The sequence below is a fragment of the Castor canadensis genome, chromosome 3 (genome assembly GCF_047511655.1).
Source record: "Castor canadensis chromosome 3, mCasCan1.hap1v2, whole genome shotgun sequence".
Classification (NCBI taxonomy): domain Eukaryota; kingdom Metazoa; phylum Chordata; class Mammalia; order Rodentia; family Castoridae; genus Castor; species Castor canadensis.
The window spans coordinates 20,092,148-20,110,752 of record NC_133388.1 but is presented as its reverse complement, the minus strand read 5'-3'; the positions used below and the strand labels follow the sequence as shown (position 1 = coordinate 20,110,752).

At 40.5% G+C, this 18,605-nt stretch overlaps 1 protein-coding gene across 7 annotated transcripts in view; it reads right to left on the bottom strand.

The window, feature by feature from the left end:
- Kcnk10 (potassium two pore domain channel subfamily K member 10) overlaps positions 1-18,605 on the bottom strand; it is a 129,955-nt gene that overhangs the window by 55,375 nt on the left and 55,975 nt on the right. For all 7 annotated transcript variants that reach the window (XM_074067385.1, XM_074067381.1, XM_074067387.1 and 4 more), the window contains one exon: positions 17,075-17,409. In XM_074067385.1, coding sequence (XP_073923486.1) covers positions 17,075-17,299 — 225 coding nt within the window. In that variant the 5' untranslated portion in view covers positions 17,300-17,409. The remainder of the gene's footprint in view (positions 1-17,074; positions 17,410-18,605) is intronic.

Genomic DNA, 18,605 nt, shown 5'->3' with positions numbered 1-18,605 from the left:
GACTATTCTTTCCTCTTAGTTCTTGCCTCTAGGAACGTGAAATAATATGAAAGATGTAGCCAACCATTGTTTCTAACATAATCCCTGGCACCTGAGAATTTGAAATCCAGCTGCATGGGATGTGTACAGATGTCTCTGCCAGTGGCTTAAATAGACCTAACTGATAGGGATCACATTCATACAGGAATATATTCTGCTTCCACTTTTGAGGGAGAGAGATGATGAATCCTTTCCAGTGACAAAACATCCACTTTGACTGTTCTGTATGAGTGCCATAAGACCAAACCACAAAGCCTTAACCAGGAATTACCAATCCAGCTCTGATGGACCTACTTGGAAATAACACCTCTGGGATAGTTCTAGGCCTCAGCTACTTAGGTTGCCTTAAATCACACCATCATTACCTAATATTTACATCTTCCATAAAGCTGCAAAGAGAGTTTTGGTTCAGCCAGATCTCACCATGCTGAGAATTGCACATAAACTGCCCAAGCAGCACATAAAAACACAGCTATGTATGAAACACAAATAGGGATGATTATTTGTTTCATCAAAAAAATCTGAAGCAAGATGCCTTTTCAGGTTTCATTTTTCTTGAATTATGTAATTTATAAATATTTAATGTTTGCATATCTACTCCTCAAGGGACGTGTTTATCAGTTCAAAGGAAACAGAAACTAACATTTGTTAAGTGCCTGTGTTTAGGCAGGTGTGCGAGAAGTTTTATTGTTTTATCCTTTCTACAGCTTGCAAGAAAGTCATAACATTCCCACCTTCAAGATAAGGAAAGAGGCTCAGAAAAAGTAAATAATTTGTCCTAGGTCACACAGCAGGAAATAGAGAAGTCATGATTCAAGCTCTGTCTAGCACACAGCACGTGGTTTTGCCCTTTCATCTACATAAGGTACCCAGAACACACTCCACCTCTCTCACCTCTGTCTTTACACCCAGGCAGAGATGGAACAGGAGGATGGTCACTGTCCAAGAATTTAGGCAGAAGGGAACTTACAAGGGATCATTTCATTATTATTATTATTATTATTATTATTATTATTATTATTATTATACTGGGGGTACATTGTGACATTTGCCAAAATTCTTACAAGTATATCATAGTTGAATTTATCCCCTCCATCACTCTCCTTTATACTCTCTTCTCCCATTCTTGAAATAGTTTCAATGGGTCTCATTTTTCCATTTTCACACATGAATACATAGTACTTCCACCACATTCCCCACACTACATCCTTTCCTTACATCCTCCCCCCTTCCACTTGTGTCAACCCCCAGACAGGACCTGTTTTACCTTCCTGTTTTCCATTTTCTAAAAAAAGATATTTGTTTGAAAGTGATGGCTATGCAGGGAGTTTTATTGTGACATTTCCATGTATATATGTATTATAACCTGAATTGGTTCAACAAGGGATCATTTCTAATTAGACCATTGAACATGCAAGTGGAGACCCCAAACTTTTATTTGGTTGTTGGAACAGGTGAGTGCTTAATTGCTCTACATTAAAAATAAAATGAAAAAATAAGTACATTAAAATGGGGAAAGGTTGGTTTTGTACCCTGAAAGGAAAGAAGCAGAGAAAAGAAAGAAGAGCCTGAAGAAGGAGGAAGAAAAGAAGGAAAAGGGTGTTGACTGACAAGTGCAAAGTTCATGCTCCATCCAGAACTCAGCTTAAACTTATGTCATATCTGCAGCATAAATTCTCTCTCTTCCTGAGCTTCAATACACTCAAAAGCCTAGGGGCAGCAGTTTGGTGGAAATTATAGATAAGAGTTGCTGCAGGCATAGTGGGATCAATGATGATCTGAATTAATTCAGTGGAAGCAAGACATAGAACTAGAAGGGATAAGGAGAAAAATAAGCTATCCAACAAGTCCCCAAGCTCTTGGTAAGGTTTTATTTTTTTTCTTAGCAGTATTGGGGGTTGAACTCAATGCTTGGCAGTATTGGGGGGTTAACTTGCTAGGCAGGTGCTCTACAACTTGAGTCAATCTGCCAGTCCTTTTTTTGTTGGTTATTTTTGAGGTAGGGTCTCACTTCATACCTGGGCATCACACCTAACTATTGGTTGAGATGGGCTCTCACTAACTTTTTGCCCCTACTAACCTCAAAGCTCCTGATCTCTGCTTCCCAAGTAACTAGGATTAAAGACTTGAGGCCCTGTACCCAGCTTGGTAAGGTTTTGGATAAACCCCAACCCAGAGGTTTGATCTCAAATCAAAATGAATGAGGAAACCTGGATATAACTGACTATTATCACTTGAATTAGCACTTTTAAAAAATTTTTACCTGATATATTTAAATTGTTTATGGGATATCTTGGTGTTTTGATAGATGTAATACACTGTGTAATGCTCATATCAGGCTAAACATATTTAGCACCTCAAACAATTGTCACTTATTTAAGGTAAAAACATTCAAAATCCTTCTAGATTTTTAAAAATATATATACAGTGGAAGCATCATTTAACTCAATAATAATCATTTTAAATAAGCTCATAGTTTTAACTTCTATTAATTTTCCAAAGTATTTTCCAATGGTCTTAATGGTTTGAACTCAAATAAAATATTTTTAAAATAAATGCATTTACTTTAAGAGTTTTTTGTATTATCTTTGTATTCATGCCACAAAAGTGAAGATAAGCTAGCCCATTAGGGATGTCTAAGTGCACAGATAATGAAATGGCACAAATGAATTGTGTTCAGTTGAGCTCAAAAGATATTGTAGGGGAGAGGCTTAACCAATATCTGCAGCAATTTAAGTCACAATCTCAGACTCAGCAAGCATCATTTGTTCACCCACAAGTTCAACCATTATGAAGTTCAGAGAGATCTTATGAACACAAGATAGATGAATCAATAGATGACAGATAGATAGGTACTATACATAAGAAGACATTACTTTACATTTTAATTACATCCCTTCTTGAATTTCCTTTTTAGCCTTTAAGTTGTAATTTCCAAAGCCCACCCAGCTGCCTAACAAATGACTCAGGAGTGAATGCCTAAGTCAGTAATAAATGAACAAACTAAAGTAATAAATTTAGGCACATAATCTTCCAGATATAGGAGAGGAAAACATTTTACTTCTTAATAAAATGAGACAACCACAAAAAATGATCCCACTCAAAAATGTGTGTGCATGCGTGTGTGTGTGTGTGTGTGTGTGTGTGTAATGATTTTTTTTAATGGGCACCTGGTCTGGAGAAGGGCAAGATATAAAGAATCTGTATCTCACTCTTCTTTTCTCTCTCCCTTCTTCCCCATCCCTCATACCATGCATTAAGACCACCTTGAAAATGTGAGAAAGAAACTACAACCTCTCCCAGAGTGAGGCAGGACCTGAAGGAAGAGAGGAAAAGGAGTAACTTCCATTTGCAGGACCCCCTACTCAGTTCCTCCCAAGGCAATAGTGGGCTGCATAAATCACCTTTCCAGACAACACTAGATGCCATCATGAGTGTTAGTGCTGCACGGGATGAGTGATGGCCCACAAGGGACTAATAACTGTCTGAGGCTTTTCTCCTATGATCTGTGTACGCAGTGAGATCATCCATTTCAATATCCTTATGGGGCACCAAAAAGAAAGACAAACAAAAGTAGAGCAATAATTACTCAGCTTGTCTCAGATTAGCTGAAGAAATCAGCCAATTGATGCCACTTGCATAAACACTGATAGCCAAGGTAATAGGATTTATTGTCCAAACTAGGACACTTGGAAAATACATGGTGGCTCTGTTAACAATTAAACTGGAACCACGGCTCAAGTGTAACCTAGGATGCACAGTGATTTCACGAACAGCTTAAACCACTAGGACAAAAAGAAGAACCTGAACCAGGCATGGTGGCACATGCCTGCAATCCCAGCCCTCAGGAGACAGCGGCAAGAGTATCATGAGTTGGAGGCCAGCCTGGGCTACAGAGCTATATAGTGCTATATAGTGAGACCCTGTTTCAAAAACTCAAAAAAGGGGAAAAAAAGTCTGAGGGTATACCAGAGGCTCTGTGTCTCCAATATTCTTCATCCTTACAGGGCATGGTCAGTGAAGGGATTTATGAATTAGATATTAAATCGGGGATGAGGAATGAGTGTGGAAAGTGGCTTTAGAAGGATATTAAAAGTGACTATGCTTTCAGCTATTCATGGGCAGAAGGAAAGCCACAAACTCTGTGAGAAAGGCGTGGCAGCCCACACTCACTGCAACTCGAAATTGCCCTTAGTGCCTCAAAACCCAAACAACAGGCTGGAAACATCTCCTCACTCTTTTGGGTGGAAGAGCCTCAGGTGAGAAGCAGAAAGCCAATATTAATTTGTTTGCCGCACTGCTTTTTCTTTCTCCTGTTTCGGAAGTGCCTCACATATAAATATTTTACAGACACCAAAGTGAATGCATTGGGGTTGGGAGAGGGGAAACTTCACATCCAAGTGCACGGCTGCATCAAAACATTTCAAACAATGGGAGGAAGAGAAGTTTTCAGCCACACTCAGCCAGGCAGTTCTGTGCTCCGTTCAGAGGAGCCTGGCTCAGTACAGACTGTGAAAGTACCTGGAATGTTACTCTTACAGTACAGAAAGCTCTTAAAGTGCAAATGTTTGTTCAGCCTGTGCAAGTTACTAAGCTTCTCTGAGCTTTGGTTTCCTCATCTATAAAACAAGGGTCTTAGATCTTCCTTGGTTCTTTCCAGGACTGTTTTGGGTTTGTTTTTTGGGTGTTGTTGGTTTTTTTTTTGTTTTTTTTTTTTTTTGGTGGGACTGGGGTTTGAATTCAGGGTTTTGAACTTGCAAGGCAGATCCTGTACCACTTGAGCCACACCCCAGTCCATTTGCTCTGGTTATTTTGGAGATGGGATTTCATGAACTATTTGCCCAAGATGGCCTCAAACCAAAATCCTCCCAATCTCAGCTTTCCAAGTAGCTAGGATTGCAGGCATGAGCCACTTGCTCCCAGCTCAGGACTTTGGAAAATGTATACAGAACTTTGGGTGCTATACTCTGTCACTCTTATACAGTAGTAGCAATAGTAGCAGGAATCCTTTCTCAGCATCTCCTAACACACAGATTAACTCAGCCCTCATAATGACTGTGTATGATGTCTGTCACTACTATCCCCAATGGGACATGCGAAACTCAGAATAGTGAAGTGCCTGGTCCACAGCAGACATCTGACACATGGCAAAGCTAGCATGCAATGCTATTAGAATTGTCAATGGCAAGATCATCATGCTAAACTCTTAAAAGGTGGCTTCTTTTCACCCTGAGTCCTTCCTCCTATCTCAGGCACTCTTGGCTCAGCTCACCACCCATTCATTCTCAGACCCAGGATGGGAAACCTCAACTGTCTGTGAGAGAACCAGGAAACAGAAAGGAGGCCAATATACAAGTTTGCACTACCACTCCCAAAGGCATCAATATGGCAGCCAGGCTTATGCCGTCCTGAATGTATTGGCCAAAACCCTAAATGCTGTACTACCTCAGAGTCCCTCACAAACAGATGCTCACAAAAAAGACCAAGAGAGAGGCACTTTCAGTGCTGTGGTGAGTATGACAATGTTGTTTACTTTCCTGCTGCCCTGACTATTTAGTTCTGTGCATATATTAACCTTTCCTCAAACCTCTAGAGGAGTCAGGTAGCAGGCTTTCATCAGAACTTTACAGTTTAGTTATACATCTGAAATGAAGGCAAAGTGCAGGAGGGACAGACAAGCAGAAAATCTGCTTGAAAAATAAGAGAAACTCAAGATGAGTCAGACTTCATATGGAAGCCTACTCTCAGCCAAGCTGGTTTCCTTGCCATCCCAAGTTAATCAATGGACAGGTATGGGAGGAAGTGTTCTAAAATTCAATTCACTAGCACCTTGGGAATATAGCAATGACTAATCAATCTAAATATTGTTATGGGGCACCCAGGCAGCTTGGAGGAGCTTGTTTTATCTTTTAAATTGTGTTTTATATTACAGAATTAATCTGCTGTCTCTCTTTGACAATATGAAAGGATAAAATAAGAGAAATTTTAAACCACAAGAAAAGCATCAAGTCCACGTAGAAAGTGAGGGGATACATATCTGCTTTGATACGATCAATAATCTTTCAGAGTAACTAACCATCTCCCTTTCATCTCAGTTTGGGCTAACCTCTACAGCCTGAATAACAAATTTGCCAAGTGATGTTGAAAATCATTCTGATCCTGGGAGAATATTTGATGTATGTCCTGCTATCTCTGCACTTGAGATTATTTCTATCAAACATGAATCTACCCAATTTCTAAAAACTAAAAAATAATAATGAAATGATTTACTGGGTTACAAAAGCAGCTACAGGAATTCTGACTCATTGCATTGTGAGCTTTGTGGGTTAAATGATTATTCCTTCATTCGTCACAGTGTTGAAGAGAGCTGAAATTTAATGAACAATTAGTAACACTGTAAACAAAAAGAGACCTCAGACCAGGCATTGTGGTCATGCCTGTAATCCCAGTGCTTGGAAGCCCAAGGAATGAGTATTAAGAGTTTAAGATCAGTCTGGGTTACATTGTGAGATGCTGTAACAAAAAGATAAAAAGGGGGGAGGAGTAGAGAGATACCTGTTATCGTATTTTGCTATGGTTATTTGCTTCAGACTCATTGCTCTTTGTTGCTCAACATTAATCTGAAATAATATTTCCTGTCCTGTGACCTCTTAGAAATGAGTCAGCTCCTACTGCCAGGAGGCATGGAGACAATCCCAGGGACTGAAGAAAGAATATCCTTAAATCATCATAGTAGCCAGCATTTGCAATGTGCTAGACTCATCTTATTTGGTCTTCACAAAAACCCTGTTACAATCAGTACTATTACCATTCTCATTTTGTTAATGAGATAATAGAAGACAGATATAACTTGCCCATGGTTACAGTAGTCAGTAAGTGACAGAACTGAGCCTGGTTAAAGTCCTCTTCTCTCCTACAAATAACTCTCCATCCAGCTCACAGACATTTTTCTAAAGTTTATCTCTTATGTTTCTTCCTAGGACAATATAGAGAAGTCAGGATTTGTATTTCCGGTCCCCATTTTTAAAAGAACAAAAGATTAGATCCTCTTTTCCTTGGTGTAGCTAACCTGCACCTACAGCTTTTCATCTCTGTTGCAGAGATGAAAAGAAAAGGGAAAATAAATGTTCTCATTCTAGACTGATAAGCTACCTTTAATTGCAGACCTGAGTGATAACTCATGTATTTTGGTTTTAAATAGAACAAATTGACCCAGCCCGAACACCTCACATTAAGACACAAAGACACCCACCTTTACAGATCAGCAAGAAGGCAGTCATTACTCTCTGCACTCTACTCACCTGTACTCAGGTGAACGATCTCCTTCCAGGTGTCCCCAGGTTGAGTTGGACTGGAGACTCCTGCTCTGTAAATAGGGGCCTGCATGTCTTCTTGTCTTGTAGAACAAATTACACTGGACTCTAGCTGTCCAAGCCCAGCCTATCTCTTCAACCCAAGAGTAGTACTTTAAAAAGCTAGACTGCCTTGTCTACATCTCAGTGCTACCTTCCACTTAAGGTTGGCCAGGTTATTTCATTTCTCTATTCCTTGGATGCTTACCCCCATCTCAAAGGATCATTGTCAAGATTAAATGAGTTATTTTACATAAAGCATAGAGAGCAGTAAGCACTTTGCAAGTGCGAGCTGGTAATATAGTTAACACTCTATTGCAGACTCCTTGAAGGCACTGGGTCTGCATCTTGCATTTATCATTATTATTATTATTATTATTAATCACTAGAGCCTAACATATAGCACCTGCTTCATGCCAGGTATTCAGTAAAATATTAGTTTAGCTAAATGAATACATTTGATTGTAAGTAATGAGAATAACTACACAAGCCACACACCTTCAAAATTTTGCTATCCCATTGTGTACACAGCAACACTTCAAACAAGTCCAAACACAGGCACACTTGTATAGAAATGCGGATGGAGCAGCATTTATTTCTGGGGTTTGGTTTTCTTTCTATGAGAGTTTTTGGTTTTTGTTTTTCAAAATGCTGAATTCTCATTTGCAAATTCATTTTCCAGTGCCATGCCAGTTTCCATTAGTGCGTTAATGTTTGGCTTAAAAGCTTTAGATCTTCACAAAACAGTGACAGAATCAACAACCCCAGGGATAAAACCAATAATAATAATGAAGTGGAGGCCTGTACAGGCAGGCCAGGGGCTGCAGGCCCAATCTTGCATCCACTGAACGATCTTCTGCATGACTGAATCGCCAACAAGACAGCAATGCTTCTGACTTCAAGTCAACAGCCAAGAGGAGTCACTTCAGCTTGTAAGAACTATGTCCCTGGACACTAAAAACAGAAACCTGCACTCAGAGAGGTCACCTGCTGGTTGGGTTGCTGCCTCAACCTCCTGGACAAAAGGCTGTTTGGATGAGGGACAGCCCAGGGCAAGGAAAGAGAAGGGCTAATCTGGCTTTCAACTCTGGAATCACAGCAAGGATTTCTATAGCCTGGTGCATGAACATCTCAGGGTCCATGCTTTTTTGACAGACTGCTTTCCTTAAATCCTTACATTCCTAAATATGTAAAGCTCTGGAGGCTGTGACTCCCAAGGGAATCTGTTCATTCATAAAGAAGATAGATGATTTGAGAGCCACTAGTGATGACAAGACCAAAAAGAAAGGATTGTATTCCATACAAACCAAAGAATTTTCTGCTTTGCTCCTCTGAAAGTTCTAAATGAAGGGTTCATAGTCTGAAAAACAGATTTTAAAATATCACCATGTCTTTATTCCTCAAACTGTAAGCATCTTCTGCTGGCCCACCACTGGACCAGGCATGTGGGATATATCAGTAAAAGACAAACTCAACCTCATGGTCATGGGAAAGAGACAGATGAGAGAAGTGACATCATCCAATTGAGTCTAATAAGTAGAGTGACAAATGTGAGTGCTTGACACTATAGGGACAAGCAGAGTACCACTCGACATGGAGAGCCCACGAATAGTACTCCAAAGGATATATTCCTGAGGCTCAATCAGTTCAGAATTCCAGAGCAAAACACTTATCAGAGTGCTACAGTTGGCACTCTATAAATATTCAAGTTGTTCAAGGAATGACTTAAAACCAGCTCATAGCTACCACTGCTACCTTTTGGGTTTATATGAAAGTTTGACTCACATTGAAAGTTTGAGTCATTTTGGCAATACACGCACTGATCACATCATTTCATCCTGGAGCTTCAAACAACAGCAACTTCTTAGGATGTATATTCAAAATCAGCCCCTTCATGGTTTGGTCTCTGCTTCTCTCTAGCCAAATTACTTTCAAAATTCCCTTTACTAAGTGATCACTAGCCACCTCACCAAGTCCTCAGACAGCCTTTGTTGATCCTCCCAACAGAGACGTGGCACTTGGATCCCCCGCACACACCTGGAATCCCCGTCCTACAGAGACAGCGCTCCTGCTCGGGTGTCCCACAGCTACACCTCCCTCTTCTTTGGAGCTTTCATCTGAGTTTTATTTACACGTATTTATGTGATTATATGCCAAAGATTTACCTCTCCCATTACCTACAAATATAACTTATTTTTGAAACCAGGACACTTTTGAAAGAGAAATGGGTAATATTAATAATTACCCCAAAACCATGAAAACTGGTATGTTGGGTCACTCTAGTTATAAATTCCAAGAGGACAAGGGCCACATCTGCCTTTGATTTATTTTTATGCCCCAGCACTTGGCACTGGGTCTGGCACACCTGAGGTAATCAATAAATTCTCTGAATGAATAAATGGGTGAATGAGTGAGTGATGTGGATTTTGGCAGAGAGAATGGCAAATGCTACAATCTCAGAAAATGGTCAAAGATCATGAAAATTACCCAACACCTGTTTCTAGATAGTATGGTTTAGCAATTCATGATCTCTTGCACTCTCTTTAACTGCAGAATAACAGCTTGGGTCACCATGACATCAAAGGTCCATGCCCAGGACTGCAGCATAGAACTCAGTCCCTCATGCAGCTGCTCATATCTTAAATTAAATTCTCCTTGACCAAAGCGTGGTGGAGTCAGGCCCAAGGAATAAGCTAATGAACAGATCAGCATGCCAGAGATCAGTACCAGAAGCTTGTCATGGAAACTTTGTGTATCGGAAAGGTTACAAATCCAGCAGAGAGGAAGGCAACAGGGGCTCTGTGTTACAAGGCAAACACTGACCTTCAGAAGGGAGCGCTCCCATCAGGCCATTTGAGTGGATTTCCCCTTACGTAGGAAGAATTTATGTCAATCCAGTATACACTCTACAATCTCTCCAGCCAAGGAGAGAATGAATCTAATTAAGAGAGCATGGGCTCTGGATACGGACAGACTCAGATTCAAGTCTCACTTCTGCTACTAGCAGGTACAAGAACTTTACCCTTTGCAAAATTGAATAGTAACCACCTCTTAGGAAAATGGGTTTGTTTGCATGTTTGTTTTTATTTTTTGTTTTGGTGGTACTGGGGTTTGAACTCAGGGCTCCGCACTTACTAGGCAGGCGCTCTACTGCTTGAGTCACACCTCCAGTCCTCCCTCTTGGGGAAATAAGAAGACTCAGATGAAGCTCTGTAACATATGTGAATTACCTACCACCAGCCTACACATCACTGCTTAATAAATTATTTCAAATTATATTCATCAAGCACAACTTAAGACCCCAATACTAAACAAAGTACCTAAAACTCCATTTGGAAAGGATAAAAGTCTCTAAGAGTCCGTAAAGTGAAAACCAATGACAAAGCTCCTAGTCACCAACATAGACAGTCAGTGAACAAGTTGGGAGGGGGAAACACAGAGGGATGAGAAGGGACACCTCCCCCCAAAAACCCAAGTTCCAGGAAAGTCTAGACCTAGCCAATGTCAGGCAGATGAAAGCTTTGAGATTTTCTTCAGACAAGAGACTACCATAAACAGAAGGTACCCATTTTAAGGTCAAGAAAATTCTAAGAAGTTAAGTAACTTGCCTGAGGTTAGCACCGAGGTATGCAAGGAAAGTCAGCTTTCTAGTCAGTGAGGTAACCTGATCGCTCTGATGGGATTAGACCAGCCTATCCTCAGAAATGCTCTCCAGTGAAAGAGGAATAAATCCTTGTTGTTTGCATTAAAATTTGGGGTACTTAAGATGGAACATCCCATGTCCTCCCTGACAGGCACCTCATCCAACAACAAACTATTCCCAAGAAACATCCCTCTTTCAAAGTGCTGTTTCTGGGGAAACAGAAACCAGATGACCAACACGACTCTCCTGAGGACATTCAAAGTCTAAAACATCCAAGAATTCACACGCTGAAAAAAACAACTGCTACAAATCATCACCCATTTGGATAAGGCAGCCTCTTCATAGTGCTATTATTTGAAAATTACAGAAGGTGAATGTTGTATGGATTCCTCCAAGTAAGTACAGAAGCATCTAAAACAACTGCATTAGGAACACTCCATGGGAACTGTAACTTCAAAAACACATTTAGCTTCCTTAATTCCACTACCAAGGAAATCAATTACTCCAGATATGCTTACCTTTGTCCATTCAGTCACATTCCCTGCAGTTCACTTTGGAGAAGAAAGACAGATGGTAGAAGGAAATAATATTTCCTGAATGCCAGTGGCAGGCCAAACACTGTGCTAGGCACTTAATCGCATTCACACATCCCAGGAATCTCAATAAAAAGGACTGTCCAGACCCTTTAATCTGAGGAGAAGCCTTAGGTCCATTGGGTTAAGAGCCCAAGTCTACTCTATAGCTCTGCTGCTTCCCCTCCTCTACATCTCCTGTGATGTTGCGGTATTCTTCCTGCTGGTCTTCTTCCAACTTCTCCATCCTCCAACCCAGCTTCCTCACTACTAAGAGATTTATTTTTCCGACAAGAAATTTCCAACGTGTCACCACCTTGCTTAAATTTTTCAGTAACTCCTCACTCCCCACAACATAAAACCTAACCTCTTCAGCAGGGCTCTCCAGGCGCCTCCCAAATTCAATCCTACCCCCTTTTCCAGAATCATCTCCTATCACCTCCTCGCATCCCCCTCAACTGAAGCCACACTGACCATTGCAGCTGCCTCAATGGGCAACACACAAGCCATGGGGCTGTCCTTCATCCATGGCCTACCTCATGAATCCCCTTCCATTTGTTCATTATGTAGTCAAACTGCCCAGCAGTAGATCCTGGATCTTCCACTTACTACCCAGGTCACCTTGAGCATGTAACTTCACTTTCTAATGTTTCATGTTCTCATCTGTAAAGGAGTGCCAAAGACTATCTTCCTAGAATAGTTGTGGAAACTAAAGGAGATAAATAACCCCAAAGTATTTTTTGACCCCTGGTTCCCTGGCCTCACTGGTGCTCCCATTTTTTCATACATTTCAAATATCTCTCACTCCAATGAATTCTAGTTAACTGACTTAAGTGCCTCTTCCTTCAGGACTTCTCAAACTATTGACACATTGGACTGGATCATTCTTTGTGGAAAAGGGCTAGCTATGCATTATAGGACACTTAGCAGCATCCCAGGTCTCTGCCCACTAGATGCCTTTGGCACCTCCCCAGTTCAACTACCAAAAATGTCTCCAGACACTCTCAAGTGCTCCCTGGAAGGCTGGTGGTATGGGGCAGGTGGTAAGGCATTTGTTAAGCAAACTCCAGGCCCTGAGTTCAAACCACAATCCCACAAAAAAATGTCCCCTGGAGGTAACCCTCATCCTTCTACCCCCATTAAGAATTCCTGTTTGAAACTCTGAGCTCCTTGAGTAACCAAGAGCAGTGACAGCAGCAATAGCTAGCCTTTTTTTTGAGCACTCACCATGTGCCAGGCACTGTCCAAAACACTTCTTATGAATTATTGTTTTTAATCCTCTACCACCCTAAGGACAAGGATTTCACATTTTATTGATAATGAAAATGGAGCTCAAAGAGGATAGAAAGGAACTTGCTCAAGGTATGTCTTGCTCCCTTCTTTTCTATCCTCAGTGCTTAACTTATTATCTGATTTAAGGGAGGTCAAACAGCAATTTAAAGAAATGAGCACATGGATGGATGGATGGATGGATGGATGGACGGATAGATGCGACAGTCTTCCTCCATAACAGCCACCTATCTTTTCCCACCTCTCAGAAACAGTGAGCCATCAGTCACCTCCAGAGTCCCAAGTACCCCTAAAAGATGGTTCAATTTATCATAAAATCCCTCCACAGCTATGTCTCTTCCAAGCTTTCTGGGAATTTTACAGGGGTTATGATCTTCTGTATACTCTGTACTTGGTATTAGTAATGTACACTTCACTTTCCAACTTAGCTTTATGATGAGTTCACACAATCCAGTGAAGAGACATGACTCAACTATCAAATAAATACCCTCAATCTAATTTTTGATCCACTGATCACTTCTTCCAGACTTTGGTGAAATACAATAATATTATTTTCCAGCTTAGACCACAGCACACTGAAACTCCTTTCAAATGTGAAGACAAATTATTTTTAAATATTGTGTTTCATAAAAGCACTATGTACAGAGGTGCTCAAAAGCATAAAGTGTGAGAATGCTTCCCGGATTCACAGTGTGGACACTTTCATCTTTTAAAGGATCAAGGAACTGAAGGGCAAAAACATAATGATTTCATTATTGATTGATATAGATTCAACAGTTAAATCTAGGTAATATATATTGTGAGAAAGACCGTAGATAAACACAAGAATAAATCCTTAAATCATAGTAAGTAAAGATCTGAAAGTATCCAGATCTAGGACTGATCATCAATTGGTAAAAGAAATAAGAAATGTTTTCTGTTAAGGAGCAAGGAACACCAGTGATTTTAGACTGCTAAAATTACCAAAAGTGTTTGAGAGAAAGAATTGAGTTACTCAACCTCTTTTACTATCAGTTTCCTTTCTGATAAAATGGGGATAATAAAACCAACTTAGAGCATTTTGCTAGTTTTCATTGCCATGACAAAACACATGAGGAAATCAACTTAAAGGAGGAAAACTTTATTTTGGTTCACAGCTTCACAGAGTTTCAGTTCATGGTCACTTGGCCCCATATTTGTGGGTTTGTGTTGAGACAGAATAACATAACCAGGAGTGTGCAGCACAGCAAAGTTACTCCCCTGTGGCTGGTGGGAAGGGGGGAGAAACAGAGAAAGAGAGAGAGAGAGAGAGAGAGAGAATAGATACAAGATATACACTTCCAGTGACACCTCCCCAGTGGCCTACTTCCTCTAACTAGGCCTCAACTCCTTGTTTCTACTATCTCCCAATAATGCCATCAAAGTGTGAATCCATCAATGAATTAATCCATCAATGAGGATAGATCTTCATGATCCACTTGCTTCTCTAAAGTTCATTTGCTGGCAACCAAGCCTTTAACATCTGAGCCTTTTTGGGAGGCACTTCATATCCAAACCACAGCATTGTTGGACAGATTAAATGAGAGGGTGTGCACAGATCATTAAAAGCTACCTTATTAGGGTAGCTTTTTAATTGTTACAAAGTTTCTTAAGTGTACATGTACATATGTGCACACACATGCCTCATTTTACAGAAAAATCTTTGCAACCAAAGCAGGGGTCAATCTCTGTGAAATCTTTAAACAGTTGATTCCATAGAGGTTGAAAGCAGAATGGCGGATACCATAGGCTGAGGAAAGTAGAAGAGGAGTAGGAATGAAGAAAAGTTGGTTTAAGGGTACCAAGTTATAGTTAGATAGGAGAATGAATTTATGGTGTTCTACTGCTCAGCAGAGTGACTCTAGATAAGAAAATATTATATATATATATTTTTAAAGGTAGAAGAATTTCTTATGTTTTCATCATAAAGAAAAATAAATATTTAAGCAGATAGATATATCTGAAATTATACAATGTATACATATATTTAAATATTACATAAATATATATAATTTTTATGTATCAGTTAAAATTAATAAATAGTACTGGGGGTGAGGGTCAAGTGGTAGAGCACCTGTCTAGCAAGCACAAGGCCCTGAGTTTAAACTCCAGTACGTCCAATAAATAAACAGAAATTAACAAATAAAATAAAACTAAATAAGCCAGAAATAAAGAAACAGGGATTCTGAGCAGCACCAGAATCAGGACCTCCACACTTCCTGACCTCTTTTATACTTGCCTCTGAGATCTTTCATGAAGGAAAGGGTCAAAGAACAGGCAATAAAGAAATACTGAATTAATCAACAAATGTGCGAATAAGCTAAAATATCTTGTGACATCACCAATGCATAAATGTACTTTGATATCTCTCACCAAAGGCATTTATCTGTTGGACAATAATCCGAGGCAAAGCAATACATAGGCCACAAAGGTATGCAAAAATAATAAGACACAATCCCTCTCCTTACGATCTCACTGTCTAAGGAAGGAAAATTCAAGTGTGACTCTAGATTCAATTCAGACCATCTTTGAGGTTATTATATATATTGCAATTAAACAAAAAGATTCCCACCAATGTAAAAATGAGACCTGTTGAAGTTATTCCAGCAATGGGGGAGGGGAGTAACAGAGAATGACGGAGGGGTGAATTCAACTATGATATATTGTAAGAACGGCTGTAAATGTCACAATGTACCCCAGTACAATAATATGATAATAAAAAGTATCACAATGACATGTGCAAGCATAATTATTCTCTTATTTAAAATTACTCCACAACTGTTTCTTCCATTCTATAGAGTATACAAGGTCTCAGATTTGGCACTAATTGGTACAACATGCTCACCACCACAAATTTTCCCAAAAAAGCAAAAAAAAAAAAAAAAAAAAAGGACAAACACACCCGTCCAGAGAATTGAGTTCTTATGAAAGAATAATATGAAGCCCTGCTCTTGTTGTTAAAACTCAGGGAAGGCACCCTACCACTTGAGCTATGCTCTTAGCAAAAGATTTATTTTTTAATAAAAATCACAGAGCATAGTTATAAAACCATGTTTATTTCTGTGGGAATTTGCATTTCTATTTATTTAAGAGGTGAGTTACACTATCAAGACTCATTTAAATGAATATGATCGCTATGAAGGTGGTGCTCATAAGCAGCATTAGTGCTCCCTGCTCAATCAGACTTGCTTGAAATAAATAAATCATAAGCCAACCCAGACTTCTTAATCCTACCCGATCCTGGGCTGTAGTAGCATTAAAATTTAATGCACATGATCCCAGAGCCAGAAGGAGTTGTGCAAGCTGGCTTTTCCATCCCACTCCTTCCAGGGATTTTTTGAGGGGGAGGAAAAACACTGGGGTTTGAACTCAGGACTCTGCACTTGCTAAACAGGCACTTTACACCTTGAACCATACCTCCAGCCCAATCCCACTTTTTCTAAACTTTACAGCCCCCAGAAAGATGAGACTTTCCCTTGTCTTCCTGAATGTCAAAACCCTTTACCTCTCCACCCACTCTTCAGGAGGGTGTGTAAAAGAGAAAATCTAACTTCAACCTCTAAAACAGAGCCCATCAGGTAGGCTCCTAGCCATATCCCTCCCCTCCTCATGGGACCTGATTCTCTCCCAGGCTTCTAAAAATTCTCAAAACTCCTGTTCCATTCTCCCACATCACACCATCTTGGGTGGCCTCCACCACCACAGTCCTCCCCCACTAAGCTCACCCCTTCCTCTGTTGGTGCTGTCTTGCTTCTTTGGGTTGCATCCCAAGTTCTCTGCCTCTATGTTCTCATGGACCTTTTCTCATTAATACCCTCCCCAGAATGTTCAGAACTACAAACTTAATCAGCTCACATCGGTGCGCTTGAATTTGAAAACCAAATCCTCTTTTGCCTGCTGCAGCCCCTAGCCACCAGATCCAAAACCAGGTGACGCTGTTGCTACATCAGGGTCATTGTATTCATTTGCTCCACATTGTCACATGACTTGCTCTGGCTTCTTTAAGGTCTCAGCTCAAGTGTCACCTCCCCCTAAAGGAATTCCTTGACTACAAGGAGCATCTCTACCAAAGGCAAAAACTCAAGTTACCCACAAAGTCAAAATCCACGCTACCGTCCCTCCCCACAGGTTGTTGTACCCTGAACTCAGTCCCTGCTCACCTGGATCAAAGTCTCCAGCTCGTGAGGACTCACACAGATGTGATCCCGCAGGAATTCTGCCTTCTCCAAGGCAATGGTGTTCTTCTGGCTGCTCTCAAAGGGCTGCTCCAGTGCCCGGAAGACAAGGCCACCCGTGACGAGGTAGACCACGACAACCACAAAGATGGCAACCACTGTTTTCCACTTCATGACAGTCTGCAGGCCCCCCTGGGAGGCACCTTCCATTCTGGCTACCACTGTGGCTCGGGAGGAAATGGAGAGGCGGGGAGTCGGATGGTGCCCGTTAGTGGCACTTTTGGGCTGGCACACCGGTGGGACTGCTGCAGGAACAGCCACTGAGGAAAGGTGGAGAAGGGGAGAAAAGAGAGCTCGTTGATAAAGACGAAACATTAAACTTGCCAGAAACAAAGCACAGATGTTTTCCTTCAGCCAGCTTTCATATGTGAGAATTAAAATCTGATTTGCCAAGCCTGCAGTTGGGAAATTGGACCAGTTGCTAGGTGCCTGTGTTGAGTTCTTAAAAAATGAGCACCAGCAGAACTAATTTTAAAGAAAAAAGTATCGATTGGGTTTGAAATGCTATTTTCTACTTTGTCCAAAATTAGAAAGCCATCTCTCTGTTATTTATAATTCAAGTCCTCTCTTAGCTTCCTTGTTTAAATAATGTATAAGAAACACGACAGGTCGCCACATCTGAAAAACAGGCATATTGTTAAACCAACAGAAAAATAAACAGAAGAGGAATATCCAGTTTCTCTATCCAAGTACAAGAGCAGAGAAAAGATGAACACTTAGCGACTTAAAAGGCCCATCCTGTCACAAAACAAAGGAAAGAAGGATGAGCTTGCTATAAGAAAGAAGAGTCAAAAGACAGGCACAATAAAGAAGTTTGGAATGTCTGAGGCTATTAGTGGTAAGACAAAGACAAAGACGAGTGGCCAAAATTAGGGAAGAAACCAAGAGTGATGGTTTATGTCAATTAAACTGGTTTCCTGAAAAAATAAAGTAAAATAAATCTCAAATGTACTGTCTAATATAAAATGCAGACTATTAGATGTAACCACTCCTGATCTACTAGTAACAGAATTTTCCTTCAACTGTCTACCAATAAGAAGCCCTGGAAAGGAAATTACTCCTGGTTCTCACAATGCACAGAATTCTCTAAGGTCCCTGGCCTTCTGTTAGGTAATTTCATTACCTTGGAAATATATATATGTTAAGCTGGTGGCTTTTCTGCAGTGGCAGGAAGTTTGAGGTAGTGTCGCACATGTAATGCTATCATGCATTATAGAACTCTGTCTTGTGCAGCATTGGAAGGTCGTGGCACTTCGATTTTGTTCTTGCTTTATTATTGTAATTCTCATTATGGCCTCTGCTGTGCTGCAGCCTGGCTGTTGTGTAAATAAGGTATTAGGAGATGACAAACCTAATTACCTATGTTGGGCAAACAATCCTGCTCTAGTGGGATTGTTCAGTCTCTGTGTTGGGAAAGTCAAGGTGAATCAAAGAGCAGGAAAGTCACTTCTTGTTC